The 19,885-nt window shown below is 35.7% G+C and overlaps 2 protein-coding genes and 1 non-coding gene across 3 annotated transcripts; 2 read left to right on the top strand and 1 right to left on the bottom strand.

The window, feature by feature from the left end:
- Positions 1-5,495: 5,495 nt before the first annotated feature.
- On the bottom strand, positions 5,496-19,864 carry LOC126733768 (programmed cell death protein 2-like). Its single transcript, XM_050437164.1, has 7 exons — positions 19,614-19,864; positions 18,895-19,067; positions 18,702-18,838; positions 18,505-18,645; positions 6,448-6,650; positions 6,155-6,390; positions 5,496-6,095 (listed from the first exon to the last, which is right to left on the bottom strand). The coding sequence occupies exons 1-7, from the start codon at positions 19,719-19,721 to the stop codon at positions 5,834-5,836; spliced, it is 1,260 nt and encodes a 419-aa protein (XP_050293121.1). The 5' UTR covers positions 19,722-19,864; the 3' UTR covers positions 5,496-5,833.
- LOC126733769 (mitochondrial folate transporter/carrier) lies at positions 9,663-11,068 on the top strand. The gene is made up of 3 exons (XM_050437165.1): positions 9,663-10,212; positions 10,366-10,598; positions 10,657-11,068. The coding sequence occupies exons 1-3, from the start codon at positions 9,767-9,769 to the stop codon at positions 10,935-10,937; spliced, it is 960 nt and encodes a 319-aa protein (XP_050293122.1). The 5' UTR covers positions 9,663-9,766; the 3' UTR covers positions 10,938-11,068.
- On the top strand, positions 19,440-19,511 carry Trnaa-cgc (transfer RNA alanine (anticodon CGC)). Its single transcript has one exon. It is a non-coding gene; the product is annotated as a tRNA-Ala (tRNA).
- Positions 19,865-19,885: the final 21 nt, after the last annotated feature.

Below are 19,885 nucleotides of genomic sequence, written 5' to 3'. Positions count from 1 at the left end.
AATTTAAACAAGCCATAGTAAAACCTATTCACAAGGCAGGTGATAAATCAAATATAAATAATTATAGACCCATAAGTATAATGAACATTTTTTCTAAAGTCTTTGAGAAATGCCTTAAGGACCGCCTGGTGGAATTTTTTAATCAAAACAATATAATTTCTAAGAACCAATTTGGTTTCCAGAGTGGCCTCGGCACAACCGATGCAGTTTGTGTGCTTTGTGAGCAAATAACAGACCATTTGGATGGTGGCAGAAAGTGTCTTACGGTCTTCCTAGACCTAGCCAAGGCATTCGACACGGTCCCTCATAACAAATTGCTCCAAGTCCTAGAATCCTATGGGATAAGGGGAACCGTGTTAGACGTTTTTGATGATTATTTGATGGATCGAGAGCAATCCGTCAAAGTTGAAAATACTATAAGTGAACCCCTTCAAATTAAAATGGGCATCCCTTAGGGGACTGTTCTGGGTCCAATTTTATTTGTAGCATATGTAAATTCCTTAACCAATATGTCAATACAAAACGGTAGTACTATCTCTTATGCTGACGACACAGCAGTAACTTTCTATGGGGAAACATGGGATTTGGTGAAGGAACATGCTATAAACGGTATAAAGAAAATAAAACACTGGCTAGACTCATTTAAATTATCATTAAATATCACTAAAACTATTTATATAGCATTTTCCCTCACAGCTGCAAACCGTCCATCATTTAATAGTATTTACATAGATAGTCTTATGGATAAACTTCATGAAGTTCACTCTACAAAATATCTTGGAATCTATATTGACAAACACTTAAAGTGGGACCACCACATCCTTAGACTATCAAAAAATATTCGAAAACTAATATACAAGTTTTATGTGCTCAGGGAAATATTAAATAAACAACTTTTGATTTCGATTTATAAAGCAATTGTGGAATCACTACTAAGGTATGGTCTAATTCTTTGGGGTGGGATATACCAAAACACACTGACTTCTTTAAATGTAACCCAAAACTACATTTTAAAAGTTATTTTCAAAAAAAACAAAAGATTTTCTACTGCATTACTTTATTCCAGAAATATTTTTGATGTACGCACATTATACTGTTGGTCGCTCTGTATATATATTCACAAGTCGAATAAATTTAAGAACTTTGTTAATCATCAGTATCAGACTAGATTAAATCTAAATAGACACTTATCAATTCCAACTGTTGCCACTACTATGAAATTAAAATCAATTTTTTACCACGCACCCAAACTGTACAACTTATTACCACCATATATTAGACATACAAAAGCTGTCAAAAAATTTTGTAAAATATCTGGGGATTACATTTATGATCATTTACATGTATTTAAAAAACTACTTACTGTTAATTAATTTTCATATTTCATAGCTTTAGGCATTCATACATGATCGTGAAGGATTTTTGCTTTCTAATGTTTAATTATTTATTGGGTGTTAAATGGAAACTTTGCAATAGTTAGTGGATGGGACATATTTTGTTTAAATATTTATTTTTATAAAATTGTTTTTGATTTTTTTGCACATATAGGTATTTGGTTACCTAGGTGCACCTTAAAATGTACTGAGATAGATTATAATTATTGGATTTTATTACACATACTTTGTAAAAGCTTATATGTAATATATCCGATTGATTGATTGATTGATTGATTTTATTTGTTAAAATCCGAGATTTCTGGATAGTTCTAGAAGGTTTTGATGGTTTTTTGACAAGTTTAAAGGTGAATCCTTACTTGTCATCGGAGTTAGACTGCTTCACGCTTAGAAATACCCTTTAATCGATATATACAAATGAAGTCTCTGCAAAAACCCAACTGCAAACATAAGTCTTGTGTAAAGTGAAATATGAAATCTACAACAGCGTATTATTTCTTTACTACTATAGGAACGTCTGGGTCTGGCAACATCCTATTCAAAATCAGTACTCAAAATCTGCCATTATAGATATTGACAGATATAGTTTAAACCTTTATAGGGCAGAGCTCTGGGGGTTACTTAATACAGACAATTTTGAAACATATCTAAGTATGTTCCTTTTAATACATTTTAAGTGTGAAAGGAAAGTTTTTTTGAGTTAGGGTAAAAACACACGAGGCGGTTTGCAAGCGGTTTGCGCCGCGACGGCGGCCGGTGGACCGCCGCTCGACTTAAAACACACGCGACGGCTTTTGCAACTACGAACGGCACGAAAAATTACAAGATCAGTTTGATGTTGCCAAGCTTTGCGTACAGTTTACAGTTTTTTATTTATCGTGAGCAAAATGGACTCCGACAGTGAAGATGATTTTTTATTTTTGTTGGCGGCATCGGCACTGGCATTACGCAAAAAACCAAAAAAAAAAAAAAAAAATAGAACGAAACGTAAGCTATGGATACATCCCATAGTTATGGAAAGAAACAAGAAGGGATATTTCAATATCATCTATAAGGAGATTTGTGAAGATCCGGAAAATTTTTTAAATTTCACCAGAATGTCAAAGGAATCATACCAGGAGTTACTTTTATTGATACAAGAGCCATGTACAAAAGCTAATACCATTATGAGAGATAGCATATCAGTGCAAGAAAAGCTTTTGATAACTTTAAGGTAGGTGATGAATTTATACCTATTTCTACAATTTTTGTCTTTATTAAATTATTGGTTATACCCCGTTTGCCTGCCTAATGAGAATTTAGTTACCTACTCCACATCTACTCGAAATAGTAGTAACTCAATGGAAGTCTTAAAAAAACGCCTAAAAATGAACTAGATATAGATATAATATATTTAAACACAAACAAAAACAAACAAAAAAAAACTAAATTAAACTTATATGCCTATAAACTCATATGCTCTGAACCATCAAGAGAATATGGTGAGAATTGGGATTCGGGTGGCGCAACTCGTTGTAGCCCAGAAGGCCCTGGCTGATTCTGAAGGTGTGGTGTTGAAGTTGGTTGATGTTGTTGTGGTAGTGAATTCTGTGGAGGCAATGAATGTGTATACCATGATGGTGGTTCAACGTGGGGTTGGAAGTGACTAGGTGGTTCGGAGAATGTAGTAGCATGATGTTGGTGTGGAGGTGGACAAATATGCCTATTTAATAAAGCCATTAATTCCATTCTGACCAACAACTTGTTATCAACTGGAATTTTTTTTCAAAAATGGCAACAATGACAACAAAAAATGCTTGTCATCATCCACACTTTCTTTTTCTTTCATCAGTTTTCCTTTTTGAATATCGGTGTGTGTTTGAAGAGCTTCACACAAAACTGTTTCTACCGAATCATTTTTTTTCTTCTTAATGCGCTCTTCACCATAATGCTGTTGCTGCTGCCTTTTTCGGGATTCCCGCTTGGTTGTATTTGGTTGATCTGGTGGCTCTATCGATGCATCTTCATCTGTACCTTCCTGAGGCGTGGCTGCAGTCTCATCATCTGTGGCTGCCAATTCATGTGTTGCATCGAGCGAACTCTCTGTTGCCCTTCTTTGGACCACATCCGACAAAAATGAGAGCTGTTGGGCAAACATATATGGGGTTTTTCCTTTCCGGCCTTGCCCAGATTTGCCTTTACTTTCAGAAAGGTGTTTGGAATATCTGTCCCTGACATTTTTCCATTTTTTTTGTAGCATAGGACCAAAAAAATTAACGAAATTTTATGTTTTTTCAGGTACCTAGCAACTGGTTGTTCATTTGTGGGTTTGCTCTATGCATTTAGAATTGGAAAATCTACAGCAAGTTTGATTGTTCAAGAAGTTTGTAAAGCACTATGGGCGCATGTTAGGCAAATGGCTTTTCCAGTTTTAAATGCCGAAAAGTGGATGGAAATCGCTGAGGGATTCAAGAAACATTCCAATTTTCCGAACTGCATAGGTGCGATTGATGGCAAACACATTAGACTGATACAGCCATCTAATAGTGGTTCTATGTTTTATAATTATAAAAATTATTTCGATGGTACTATTTGCAATGTGTGATAGAAGGAGATGCTACTACAGATTATCCTTTTGTTATAGTAGGTGATGAAGCATTTCCTCTATTAGAAAATTTGCTGAGCCCTTATGGTGGATCAAACTTATCTTACAACAAAAAAATTTTTAATTATGGATTATCCAGAGCTCGACGGTACATTGAATGTGCTTTTGGTATATTGGCTAATAAATGGCGCATTTTTCATCTAGCTGAAGACATAATTAAAGCCTGTTGTGTTCTTCATAATTTTGTAAGAGTCAGAGATGGAAACCGTTGCGATAACATTGAAGCAGGAACAACGCATGACAATTTGACAGTTGATTCATTTAGCAAAGGGAATCCAAGAGCATTAAATGGCCGAGATAAATTTGCAAATTATTTTGTTAATATTTATCCACTAGAGTGGCAAAACGAATCAATATAAACTATATGTATATTATATCATTATTATTAAAATAAACGTACCTACTTATAGCATATAATATGTACATACTTATAATTTTTTTTTCCTCAACAGAAGCAGCTGCGCTTAGAAATTCTGTAGTAACTTCTTCCCATGCCTGTTTTTTTTTTATTCTGTTTGAATAATTATCATCACGCATATCCCAAATCGCTGGCCTTAATTGAACCTCAGTAATTAATTTTTCTATGTTGAATTCCCTGGTTTCCATAATAAATGAACAATTTTCAACACTGCACAAAAAAAAACGCACCAAAAAACCGTACGTGTTGTTTGCAACACAGAAGATAAGTAAATGATGTGCCGCGGTAGTGCCGCTAAAGCAATAAAAACCAAGCGGCGTGCCGGCGGCCCATGGTATCGAGCAGGGTACGCGCGACGGACGCCGCATTTTATGGGATTAGGCGGCGCCGTCTGTTTCAAAGCTCACAAGTCCCATAAACGAGGCGCCGAACTCGACCACGGCGCGACAACCGTCGCGGCGCAAACCGCTTGCAAACCGCCTCGTGTGTTTTTACCCTAAAGGCGGCGTAGTCCTGCTCATTTGCCGCTTTTCCGACGTCTAATCTGCTCTCGTGATTGGTCACTTTAAGCATCTTAGAAAAGTACTTAAAAAAAACCTCACATCAGAATGAGTTGAAAATTGGTCAAAGTGTTTCTTATTCGATTCCGCTCAGATTCACTATTTTGTTTTGTGATATTCGATCTGGTTATCTTAAAATTTAATAAACTGTAAATAAAATACCATCGGTAACACTTAAAGAAAAATAAGAAACACTTTGACCAATTTTCAACTCATTCTGATGTGAGGTTTTTTTTAAGTACTTTTCTAAGATGCTAAAAGTGATCAACCACGAGAGCGGATTAGACGTCGGAAAAGCGGCAAAAGCAGGCCTACGCCGCCTTTCTACCTCTAATAACACTGACAGGTATGACGTTTTCCTGTTGACAGACCTATAATAGCATTTTTCATTTGTTGTTAAGGTCCTTTTTTACATGATCGAACTGCAATAACGTCAATCACGTGTTCAAAAACAAGGAATACAATAAAAAGACATAAAATTCTTTGGATGGATTTTATTTGCTTCTTGATATACATATTATTAACTTCCTAAGCCTTACCACTTCTGCTACAAAATTTAAACCTTTCTAATGCTACATAAGACGTGAATATTTTATATATAATTCAATAAAAGTAGGGTAAAATGATTGCTATTGGTAAACATTGTATAATAAATGAGTCAAAAATTTATCGTAGACATGCAAAGTATACCTAACATTACCTCTAATTATAATATGTATTCGTTGATCTCCATTTCACAACTTTGGTTACGGTGCTAAGAAGCTAACAATTGCCAAAATAATAATTGACAAAAATTGTGTTTTAAACGAGGTTTTATTCACAAAACCTCCTTTTGCACCACAACACATTCTTCTTTCCAACTATCCTGGGGACCCCAGCAGCTACTTTCACATGTGTACACTAGCACTGTGCCAAAATCCATCCTATTGACGTCGGCAGTATCACATTCTAAACGCAGTTTAGGAATAATCGTTGGTATCAGTTGAAACTCGAATACCAACTCCCCCTGGCAATATCTGCAACGCCTTATTGGCTCTTGAAGAGGGTAGAGCAGAAGAGGTGTCCCTTTACGATGGTATCTATAAAAATTGAAATATTTCAAATAGCAATAATGAGCGAAAAAATTAGAATTTATTACCGGAGTATTTGCTCTGGGTTAGCTTTGACTTTCGTTAAAAAGTGATGGAACATTTTGTCACCGTGCAGAGGGCGACTTTTTTCGTACTCCTCCGTGCCCATGTCCTCGACAGCCCCTGAGCCTCTCCCCATCCCTCCCTCTTGCCTAAAAGGCGAAAATTCCGCGTCTTTTCTTTGATAGTCGCTCAACAGTTCCTTCACGTGATTGTCCAATACAGAACATTGCGCACTACTCTCCTAAAAGCCCCAAGTATAGACCACGGAAATTAAATTATGAAACTATTATTCTTATACCTCCTCTTCAGGATAGACACTCATAAAGAACGATACGAACGGTGTGTTTAAAGGAACGTTGTCCGAATCGTTGTTCCCACCGTGCAGGAGAGCCTGTAAATTATTTTTCGGGGTTGTGGGACTTTCCACCGATACCACCCCGTCCTCGTCACCTTCTATTTCAGCGGTCGCCATCGGGGGGTGGAGACGGGCCATTGCCCCACCTGAACATCAATAAATTTATTTCAAAGTTACTCTAGCGCATTCATACTCTACTATCAAAATTATTCAGCGCGTTCCAATAGTTTACTCATAAATTGTTGCCGTACATGACAGCTGTCAGACCTTATGTCAACGTCAAATCAGTCTAGGGCAGTGTTGTCGGGTATTGTGAAATGTCACTGATCTGATGATTTTTTGAGTTTAGCTGACGATTGAACTTTTTTAAAAAGATCTGGTGACTTTCTGTTAAGCTTAAAACTTGTGGCATGAATAGCCACAGTCACGACTGCTGGCAACGTCGCATGTACAGGCACTCATGTAAATTTTACACGGTTGTGGAATAGTTTACATGACAAAATTAATACAATATTACCGTAGCTTGGTAAAATTAATCCAAAATGTGCAGAGACTTACTAAAAGTGTTCCAAAAATAACCAGAAAATTTAGTTTTATTAATCCCAGCTGGCAACGTCGCAACAACATGACAGACATAAAAATCCGGAGGGGTTTGGATTAATTTAAATGATGAGACGATGTTGCCGTTACTACTAACCCCATCGAAGGTTGAAAATGGGCCATTGATGCCACACCTTAACATCAATGAAAAGTATTTTTTTTAGCTTATTTCAAATTTAGTCTAGTACATTCACAGTCTGAGGCGATAAATGCGTAACGAGTTCCAAAAGTTTACTCATAACTTGCTGCCATGAGTGCCATTGACAGCTGACAGACTGTCAATATTTTATGTCATGTTGACGTAACTTCAAATCAAGTGTGTAGCAGTGTTGTCAAGTTTAGCGAAATTTCAGCAATCCGGTGAGTTTTTTCTGCCGATTGAACTTTTTAAAAAATATGAAGATCTATATAGTGAGTAGCATAATACTTATGGAATGAATAACTACATTTCATGTGCAAAATCAAAAATTTACAAAAGAAAAAATTAGGTTTTATTAGTCCTAGTTGGCAACGTCGCAATAACAAGGGATTATGGATTTTAGGCGGCTGTGGAATAGCTACATCACAAAATTAATACAATGTTGCCCTAGTGAATAACAAGGTTAAGTTAATCCAACATATGCAGAAACTAGAATTTTTCTAAAGATATACAAAAAGCTCAGTTTTATTAGTCCCATCTGGCAACGTCGCAAAGAGATCCAGTACTTTATCAAAATAAAAAAAGATGCTGCTGTGGAATGATTTATAAAGCGTAGGCAATGTTGTCATGCCTACTAACATTTCCGAAATTCTAATCCTTTTTTTATTTGGAATAAACCTTGACAACTTTGTTGTTCTATAGATTTATTCGCCATCTGGCAACACTGCATCACTATCGTATGGAGCTTTCCAGGACCTTTAACATCTTTCAGGTTTGTAAATATTTCACCCATTAAAAAATGGCGAAGGAGCCGGGAAATTTGCATATACATTGGCCATCGGAAATTGAAGATGGGCCATAGCCCCACGTAAACGCCAATGAAATTTTTCTTTTTTGCTTCTTTTATATTTACGAGTACTCTAGTGCATTGAGAGTCTAAGGTTAAAAAACGCGTTCCAATATTTTTCTCATAACTTGCTACCATAAATTCGAGTGACATTTGACAGATCTTCTGTCATATTGACGTACGTTCAAATAAAAATTCATTGCGCCTTAGAAGTTGCTGTCATAAATGCTGTTGACAGATGACAGACTTTATGTCATGTTGACGTAAGTTTAAATTAGAATAACAACAGTGTTGTCGGATTTCGTCAAATTTCATGAATCTGGTGATTTTTTTGAGTTTTACCTGCCGATTGATGAACAATTTATAAAAAATACGAAGATCTGGTGAGTTTGCGTCAAGACCTATGAAAGAAATAACTAAATTTCCCGTGCGAAGTCATAAGCGTACAAAAGAAAACACTGTATCAGTATCACAGCCGCTCGGTCTAAAAGCCACTTAACATAGCACGGATACCAACGTTGTCAAGTTTGGTTAAGATTTAGCAGATGATATGATTAGGTGAAATTAAAAAACCTGTTTAAAGAGGGTATATTGTGATGCAATCATTTTGAAACCTTTTGATTTTCAATAGAATCCGACAACATTGCATCACTATCGTATGGAGCTTTCCAGGACCTTTAACATCTTTCAGGTTTGTAAATATTTCACCCATTAAAAATGGCGAAGGAGCCGGGAAATTTGCATATACATTGGCCATCGGAAATTGAAGATGGGCCATAGCCCCACGTAAACGCCAATGAAATTTTTCTTTTTTGCTTCTTTTATATTTACGAGTACTCTAGTGCATTGAGAGTCTAAGGTTAAAAAACGCGTTCCAATATTTTTCCCATAACTTGCTACCATAAATGCGAGTGACATTTGACAGATCTTATGTCATATTGACGTACGTTCAAATAAAAATTCATTGCGCCTTAGAAGTTGCTGTCATAAATGCTGTTGACAGATGACAGACTTTATGTCATGTTGACGTAAGTTTAAATTAGAATAACAACAGTGTTGTCGGATTTTGTCAAATTTCATCAATCTGGTGATTTTTTTGAGTTTTACCAGCCGATTGATGAACAATTTATAAAAAATACGAAGATCTGGTGACTTTGCGTTAAGACCTATGAAAGAAATAACTAAACTTCCCGTGCAAAGTCATAAGCGTACAAAAGAAAACACTGTATTAGTATCACAGCCGCTCGGTCTAAAAGCCACTTAACATAGCACGGATACCCACGTTGTCAAGTTTGGTTAAGATTCAGCAGATGATGTGATTAGATGAAATTAAAAAACCTGTTTAAAGAGTTAATGGTAAGAGAAAACCTCACAAACATATAGCAGTAATTAAATTACGTCGAAACCTGATAATTTTCAATAAAATGTGGCAACATTGCTCACTTTACACATATGAAGATAAGACATTACCTCAGAAGCATTTATCAATAATTCAATTTATAGAACCCCGATGATTTCAGACAAAATCTGGCAACGTCGATGAACCTATCAAATATTGACATGACGATAAGACATAACCTCACAAACATTTATCAATAACAAATGGTGTAATCGGTTACAAAATATTGAATAATTGATAACATGCAGCGGTTTTCGCGATTTTTAACTTATCAGCCATGAGTGCCGTAAGTCCCGAATCACAATTATTAAAAAAGAAACAATATTCGCTACTGGACCTGGTCAAATATGAACCACTTGTCGCCGGAACCACCGCGGGGGTAACCGCCACCCTCGTATTGCATCCCCTCGATGTCGTGAAAATCCGGTTCGCGGTTCACGATGGGATACACAACACCCCCAAGTATACTGGAGTATGGAACGCTTTTTCCACGATTTACGTCAAGGAGGGCTTCCGGGGATTATACAAGGGAGTGTTGCCCAATGTGTGCGGTGCAGGCTCTTCTTGGGGACTTTACTTCTTCTTTTATAGTGGACTAAAGAAGTTTTTACAGGATGGAAACGTTAATACCGCACTTGGTCCTGGAACGCACTTATTAGCGGCAGCACAAGCTGGATTAGCCACTTTACTTATAACTAATCCACTTTGGGTGGTAAAAACAAGGTAGGGGATAATTTCATGAGTACTATAAGCTACAGATGAATACAGGGAAAAACTGTAGTAAATTAAAGGATGAAGTTCATCAGGCATGAACTTATGATGCACCAATATCGCTATTTAGACCTTAATGGTGTAAAATAAACTATTATTTTTAAGGTTATGCTTGCAATTTAGTGAGTCTGATGTACACTTAAAGCCCCAACAAACATATACTGGAATGTTGGATTGTTTAAAAAAAATATACAAAAACGAAGGTGTACTGGGTTATTACAAAGGACTAGTGCCAGGGATTTTTGGGGTGTCCCATGGGGCTGTACAGTTCATGGTTTATGAAGAGATGAAAAACCAGTATCAACATTATTATGGCTTACCTATCAGTAAAAAGCTTGGTAAGGCATGATATATTAAACACAATTTAAATTATAAAAATTATTATTTTTTTTATAGGCACTTTGGAATATCTAACATTTTCAGCCAGTTCTAAATTAATAGCAGTTCTAGCGACTTATCCCTATCAAGTAGTGAGGGCTCGGCTTCAAAATCAACACTATTGCTACGATAACGCCACTGATTGTGTACTAAAAATTTCAAAATATGAGGGATGGAAGGGGTTTTATAAAGGGTTGAAAGCGAACTTGATTAGGGTGATACCTGCCACAATGATCACATTTGTTGTATATGAAAATGTTTCACATTTCTTGCTTAGACTGGACAAAAGGGATTCTTGATAAATTAAAAAATTGTTGTTTTTTGTTATATATTTTTTTTACCAATTATATTGCGGCTGTGTATTAGTTTGTTTAATTATTGTGACCAGTTGATTATTGTTAGTTAAGAATAAAATGATTGTGATTATAAATGTGTTTCTATCTTCATTTTTCGTCACGTCGAGTATCACGTCGATCCGCTCTTAAAGCGTTTTTTATATAAGTTAAAGTAAATCTGGAATGTTGAATTTTATGTTAAATTGTGTGTTTCAAAGTACGGTATTCTCCCTGTCTTTGTTCCTGAGTGCTACTGAAGATTGTATTACCTAAAATCAACAAAATACAAAAATATATGTGACACTACAAAAATAAACACCCATTGTTCAAATGCAAAACATTGGAATTTCTTTTGTACTGACGAAATACTACGATATTCTAGTCCGATTAAATATTAGTGGAGCGGATTTTGCTCACTATTTTAAAGACTTTTTGTCCTTTTTCCTACAATAGCAGATGTTTTCAAATGTTGTAGGAAATATAACGCCAATTGGATATGCATAGTTTGCAACAAACTGCCATCCTAGTTGCATGAAAAGAACTAAACACTACGAAATTTTAAATGACAACTTAATCTACTGTTCCACTGAGTGCAGAGATCTGGCATCTAGAACTAGTGACGAAGATTATAATAATAATAATAATAAATGTCTTTTATTATTCAAATTCATTACAAACTTGATACAAAAAAAAAAACAAAGTACCTGAACCTGGCGCAGTCTAGCTTTATATAGCTACTCCACTGAACCAGATCAGGATGTATTTGAAGTATATAAACCAACATTATAACAACATGTTATATGTAAAGAAATATTCCCAATTATAATATAACACAAAAAAAGTTTTCTTCTTCTATAAAAAACAGCAAATTTGATACATATTAAATAGTAAGAGAATTGTTTTGAATATTCATAAGAACAATTTTATATTTCCTCCTAAATTTATCTGCACGAAGGTCAACAAATTCTGCAGGTATTTTATTGTAGCACTGAACAGCATTGTCAGAAAACGATCGCTGAAACATAGCACTCCCATGGACCGGCATGGTTAACTTATCTCTAGCTCTAACATTTACCCCGTGTACATTTGCTCTAAACAACAATCTATTCCTTATAGTCGCTAGTGCCTTTGGGCTGCTAATGATTTTTATCAAAAAAGTGGAAAAATTAAGAATTCTACGATTGTCCATTTTAAGCCAGTTAATTGTTTTATAATATTTCGAAATATGATCATACTTACGTAAGCCATAAACCAATCTGATACAGGCATTTTGAATTTTTTGTATGCGCATTTTACAATCATTATCTAAGCAAGAACCATAAACATAATCACAGTAGTTAAAATTAGAGAGCACCATGGCCTCACATAGGCTGCGTTTAAGACTTAGATTAAGAATATCTCTATTACTCTATAAGAGTTTTAAAGCTGCAAACGATTTTTGAACAATTTTTTTAACATGCTCCCTGAATCTCAACTTACTGTCCATCACAATGCCTAAATTTTTGGCAGTTTCAACAACCGAAAGCTTAGAGCCCTCCACATGAACATTTATTACACTTTTAATATTTGTAATTTGTATTTCCAAAAACCATAAAACAAGACTTTGAGGAATTTAATTTTAAATTATGTTTTTTAGATAATTGATTTATTATATTTAAGTCATTGTTTATACCAATCTCCGCTTCTTTAAGATTATCAGGTTTGAAAGTTGTATATATCTGCGTATCATCAGCAAACGCTTGCACCTTACAAACTTTTAAGGACTTAAGAATGTCTGCTGTACATACAAGGAAAAGCAGAGGTCCCAGGACAGAACCCTGGGGCACTCCAGACAAAATGTGAGCCTGATTAGAATAAGAATTATTTGTAAATATTGTCTGAAATCTATTATTCAAATAAGACTCAATTAACTGTATAGACTCAATTGAAAAGCCATAATATTTAAGCTTAGCTAGTAAAAGGGCATGATTTATTGTATCAAACGCCTTAGAGAAATCTAAAAGCACCAGAACAGCAATCTGTTGCTTATCAATAGCGTCCATTATATCATCCAGTACGTTTAGTAGAGCTACAGAGGTACCAAAGTTCTCCCTAAAGCCACATTGCGTAGCCGGAATAATGTCATTATCTATACAACAAACAAATAACAAACCATCTGATGGTAAAGTACCTTTTCAAATATTTTTGAAAGTACTGGAAGTATACTTATAACGCGCAAGTCGTTATAATTTTCTGGGCTAGCAACTTTTGATAAGGGTTTACCAATCGAAATTATCCATTGATCGGGGAAATAGTGAGCTTCTATACAACAATTTATTATGTGGCGTACTTATCAATAAAGGGGCTACAATACCTTAACATTTTTGGTGAAATCTGATCCCCACCAGTCGCATTAGACTTAATACTATTTAAAATTCTACTTACATCTTCAACAGTTGCAAGATTAAGTGTGAAATGCAGGCTATTATCAAATACACCATTATTATAACACTGAACTTGTTCATCACAATTCGCAGAATTTTGAAGAAATTAAGAAAAAAAGATAGTAATTTGATTTGGATCAGACAGGTGTTCCGGAATATTGGTATTATTTTTATCTCTACAAATGTTAAACTTTTTTAATGACGACCAAAGCTGACGTTTATTTTTTTCGTTACTCAACAGATTAAGGTGCTTCTTTTTTTCTCTTCTCATTGTAGCCAGAGTATGATTTCTCAGAAATTTATAATTCTCCCAATCTTGTATATCCCTTGTTGCCTTGAATTTCCTTAATGCCTCATTGCGTTGTTTTTGGAAAAGAAGTACCTCAGATGTTAGCCAAGGAGCTTTAGGTTTAGTAATTCTTGCTTTTTTAAAAGGAGCATGTTTATTAAAAAGTGTTTGAATTAAATTATTAAAAATTACTAGCTTACTATCGATATTATTTTGATATAAAATGCTATCCCATGGTAGGAAATATAAATCCTGCAAAAAAAGTTGGTTATTAAAATTTTTAAAGCACCTGTACTCAATTAGTTTAGGAACTATGGGTACCCTGTTTAAATTTAGTTCACAGAAAACCAAGTTGTGATCTGAGACGTTGTCTGCGCAAATGACCCCTTTATTATGTATCAGAGACACATTAGACACAAATATTGCATCAAGAAGAGTGCTGCAAGTAGCTGAGACTCTGGTTGGGTCTTCAATTACTTGAGTGAGATTATAATTTTCAAATAATGATGTAAGGGGATTATTAAAATTTAAAAGATTAATATTAAAATCTCCTAAACAGAAAATGATTATGACTCTAGAACCTTTCTGGGAATGGTACAAAATCTACAAGCTGAACTGGAGCATAAAAACAATTACATTACGCGGTTAAAGCGCAACTCTGCCGTATTGGAAGATGAGTCAACTGAGATGGAGTCAAAGTTTCGGAATGACCTTGAATCTTTAAAAGCTAAAGTTCTGGAATTACAAAACCAATTAGAAGAAAAAGAAGTGTTAATTAAAAAGTACGAGGATAAAACTTATGAGGAGTGCGAAACCCGAACGTTAGCAAATAGTAATTCCACTTCAACTCAAACATTAATTGTGGGTAAAATTTCAAAAAGTTCCCAATCGGAGAAAGTTAGAGCATGTTCTTTGGGAACTCGAGACCGTTTTTAAGTCATACACAGAAACAGAAGTTCAAACTGATGATCCTGATACTCCCCCACTAACACTCGCAGACGAACTTAGCTTCAAAAGGCCTGTATTATCCAACTCAAATCATCATAATAACGATAATAAAAACACAATTGAGAAACTATACAACGAAATTTCACTTCTTAAGTCTCAGGAAGTAGAACTAAAGGACAAACTTCAAAGTTTTTTGTAAGTGACGGAAGAAAACCTAAAAAAATCGATAGAAGAAATGACTGAAATAAATAGAAAGATGATTACTACCATTGAAGTTTTAGAAAAGAACAATGAATCTTATGTAATAGAGGTCTCACAGTTACGTCAGCGTTTCTCGAACCTCAACAATATCTGTCAAGTCTCTAAACTGGACGCCCCGAAACCGTCAGGCAAAAACACAATCACTGACAAAGCTTCCAGCAGGAACTTGGTGGGATCTCTGGTAGGAAAGAAGATACTTGTTACGGGTTCGTATGTTCAGGGTTATCTTCCACTTTTAAAACGGCTCACCAAGGGTAAATACGATATAAACAGCCAAAATATCGAAAAAATCACTATTGAAGACATGCTAGACAGCAGTTTACCCTATTGCCGTCGGTTTACCAAAGACGACTATGTATTTTTGTTTACTTGTTCACAAGCTTCTATAAGCTGCAAAGAGCTAGATGAATGCGGCATTAAGGAAAAAATAAGACTATTTGAGCATACGAATCTTGCATTGATTGGCCCAATGCCATTACCTAATCGTCCTACATTTAATAACATTATTGCATCCCATAACCTGACACTCCACAAATGCATTCAAGGTGCACCTACAGCCATCTTCATACCTCTGCTCTCACCTTCTCCTAAACAGCTGGTGAACTTTCTCTACTTTTGAATGAACTAAAGGAACCTAATATTATCCTCCTCACAGAACATTAGCTTAAAGTGAACGAAATGATGTACATTAGTAACTATGTAGTGATTTCTAGCCTTTGTAGAACTGAATTAATCTCATGGAGGATGTATGATCTTAGCTGGCAAAAGTTTTTTAACGGGAAAGCACTTTTCAAAAGATTGATAAATTTAACCATCTTCTAAAGGAATCTGTTTTTGAATTTGCTGCATCTTTTTGTAAGGATTTAAACCTATACATTATTTGTATTTATCGGTCACCATTATCTGATAGCTCTGAATTCTGCTTATGCTTGGAAAGTCTCCTGCTTATGATCCCATGTTCATCATCCATACTGTTGGCGGGTGATTTCAATGTGAATTATAATGAGAAATCTATTGCAACACTGACCCTCCGTAATTTACTCAGTTCATTTAACCTTCAAATGCATGTTAGGTCTCGTTCTCGTCCAGCACCATTGACTATGTTTGCACTAATTATCCCGAACATATGGTGGATTGCACTGTTGTGAATTCTGGCATGTCGGACCACGAGGCAGTGATCTGTGAAATCAGTGAAGGGAAATGCCCCAAAACTGCTGGGTGCTCCTATGGTCGAATTTTCAGCAGGCGCTACTTCGACAGATTCCATGACTCGTGTATGGCTGCTCGATGGGAAAGCGTGTTGAATTCGACTGATCCATTGTCGTGTTTCCACCGGAAATTGATAACCCTCTTTGATGTCTCTTTTCCCATGGTGAAAATTAGACCAAAAAAGAACAAGACGTCATGGTTAACTAGGGGACTTAAAACTTCATGTAGAAATTTGAGATCCCTTCACACATTAAGAAAGTTCACGAATTGCCCGGCTTTTCATCTATATTTTAACTCTTATAGGTCTTTGTATCGGCGACTAATAAAAATCGCCAAAAGATCCTTCTACTCAAATTGTCTAAATAAGGCCACAAACAAGTCTAAAGAATGCTGGAAGATTGTTAATGATATCCGTCAATCATACAGCAATTATTCCATGGCAGTCCCTAAATGTTCTGCTAGTCATATAAATGACTTTTTTATTGGAATTGCTGATAAAATCCATAAAGATTTGGGTTTCCCAACAACAGATCCACTTACTTATTTATCAAGCACCAGTATTCAAGGATCATTTTTCTTTATAGCTACAGACTTGGTTGAGCTTAAGCAGGTATTAACTTCTATAAAAAACAAAAACTCAGCCGGAGAGGATGGCCTATCTGCCAAAATACTCCTGAACATGCCGGACATCTCTCTGAGTGTCCTTGTTGAAGCTATAAATGCATCATGGGTTATGGGCACCTTTCCCGCTTGCCTAAAATCTGCTAAGGTTATCCCAATTCATAAGACGGGCAGCCTCGCTGAACCATCAAACTTTAGACCAATATCCCTTCTGTCCACACTTTCAAAGATTATTGAAAAATTGGTTAAAAAACGTGTGATGTCTTATTTAAAATCAAAGATTATTCTTAGTGGTTCTCAGTTTGGCTTTCAAAAAAATAAAAACACAAATTACGCAATGTTTAACTTGATGAGTGATGTCTACTGTCAGATTAACGGTGGTGGAGTTTCCGCTGCTGTGTTTTGTGACTTGTCGAAAGCCTTCGACTGCGTCAGTCACGAGGTTCTGCTGCAGAAGCTCTTCCACTATGGTTTTAGGGGCTTGGCGGCGAGTTGGTTTTGTTCATATCTAAAGGGTCGTCGTCAGAGAGTGTGTGTGGGGTCGGAGTATTCTGAATATCAATCTGTTGCCTGGGGAGTACCTCAGGGGTCGGTACTGGGACCAATACTTTTTCTCCTATATATTAATGACCTCATCCGACTTAATATCCAGGGAAAATTCACGCTCTTTGCTGACGACACCACCGTTCTCTGGCATGGGTATGATACCGACTCTTTGAGAATAGCCATGTTGGCTGATCTTCAACTTATATATGAGTGGTTCAGGGCAAATTTACTATCATTAAATCCAGAGAAGACCAAACTAATTTGTTTTACAAATAACCGTAGTCTTGATAATATTCTTATTGCTAACTGCCCTGTCCCGCCTTATTCTAACAATAAGTTTTTGGGTCTGGTGATTGACAAGGAATTTAAGTTTGAGGACCATATACGGAGTCTCATCAGCAATAGGGTTTCTGCGGGTTGTTTTGCTGTTAGGGCGGCCTGTCGGAAGCTTGGCATGGGGATTGGGAGAGCCGTGTACTTTTCCCTGATTGAGTCCCATCTCAGGTATGGTTTCTGCTTTTGGGGTAGTGCAAGCAACTATCTTCTACAGATGTTGTTTGTTCTACAGAAACGTGCTGTGCGTTATATATGCGGGATATCACCTAGGGAATCATGCCGACCATATTTTATCAGGGAGGGCATTCTTACAATCTACTGCCTATACATACAGAAGGTGGCATGCCTTATTTTCTCCCATCAATACAGGTTTGTCCTACAGAATCCACAATATGTCACCCGCCAGCGGAATAATTTGCTTGGCTTCCCTTTCCAACATCTGCCTTGGTAAAGAGATCAATTTTTTATGAAGGTATAAAAATCTTTAACCACCTACCAGAGGACATTAGAGGGGCAAAATCTCTCATCAAATTTAAGTTTCTCTTGAGGAGATTTCTGAGTGGTCAAGCTTATTACTCTGTGGCTGAATATTTCAACCACAATCAGATTTTAATTAATTAAGGGAGACCTAGCTCTTTTCCTAAACTGTTTGTTTTAAATGTTTTTCTTTTTTTTTATCCCTAAATGTGAACTGTACTTAGTTAAGAAAAGTTAGATATAGTTGATTTTATTAAGTCAAAAAAAAATTAAATTTTAACTGTTTAACTTTGATTCGTCATTGTAACTTGTATTTTTAAACATAATTTTAACCTTGTAACTCTGCCTCTTTAGGATTAGGTGAAGCTTTGTTTATAACAATATTTTGTTCAAACAATAAAGCATATTTGAATTAACTTACCTTGCGCTCCATTATTAGCGTTTTTATCATCCATTGACAAATTCACCAGGCCCGATCTCAAAGAGTCTTCAAAGCTGCTACTTTCCTCATCTTCTGACAACTTTTCGTTGTTGTTCTTTATTATATTACAGTTTTCTTCATCTAAAACAACACAGTATTCTTGATAGTACCATGGAGAAATCGTTATTAATTAGTACCTAAATTCATTTTTTTTTCATCTTCGCTGTCTCCCCATTCCTCAGCGTCTTCACACCAGTCAAAAGATTTCATTTTGGGAGCCTCAGTCGGTTCACTAGAAACAGCATTTTTTTGCTGAATTCTTAAACAGTGCCAGCTAAAATATTCATTCACCATTACACATTTTTTGATAAGTATAAAAGTTTTATATACCTTTCACTTTTGTTCCAACAATGGGGATTTATACAGGCAAATAAATATAAAGTTCTGTGGTCTTTTGAGTTTTCTAACGGGGCGTAAATCTGAACGACTAGACGGGTGGGAAGTTTACATAGGTTGCAGTCAAGTACTCTATCCGATTTCAGGATATCATGCTCATAGAAATCCTTAAAATAGTTGAAAAACCTAATTGGCGCCAATATTCAAATTATTTGATTGAATTAGTTATGTCAAACAACCATAGGTCTTTATTGCTATCTTTGTCATCCTTGTTACAAAAAAAAGAATAAACATGTTTGTATTGTTTATTTATTTGTGGTTGTCATGGCAACAAGTGTCATATAGGCACCACACCTCCCCATTTTCCTCTCTCACATTTGTATCACCTTGTATTTACGCTATATAATAATTACAATCAGCGTTTGTTTTTTAAATATTGATAAATATACACATTTAGATATTTATTATTAGTAATTATAATATTCTAAAAGTTATACACTCTAAACGTAAGAACCAGTTTTTCGGTTCTCACTCTCATCGGGGGTGTAACTCAGTGGTAGAGTGTCCGCTTCGCATGCGGAAAGTCCTGGGTTCAAATCCCAGCTCCTCCAAATTAATTTTTTTTTTTTATTTAAAACAATAAATCACTTAACAAATAAACTTTTTTTAGTAAAACGCGTTTTTTTTTTAAATAAAAATAAGTTAAAACTTACAGGTTCCCCGCCGATTTTATTAACGGAAAAATCAATTTGACCCACGTGTTTCTCGTTAATCGCCTCGTCTTCGTACCCCAAAAGGACCGAATTGTTGTTTTTGGCCATATTTACTGAAAAATCCCTTAATTTTCCATTTGAAAACAATGAAAAATGCACAGCACAGACAGGTTATGTATCCAGCCCAACATACAGCCTGGTTTATTGATTTATGTAGAGGTTATATATCTCCATCCTTATTTAGCACTCAGAGTGATAAAGGACAGAGACGA

This window comes from Anthonomus grandis, chromosome 3, assembly GCF_022605725.1.
Source record: "Anthonomus grandis grandis chromosome 3, icAntGran1.3, whole genome shotgun sequence".
Classification (NCBI taxonomy): Eukaryota; Metazoa; Arthropoda; class Insecta; order Coleoptera; family Curculionidae; genus Anthonomus; species Anthonomus grandis.
This window is presented reverse-complemented; position numbering and strand designations above follow the sequence as displayed.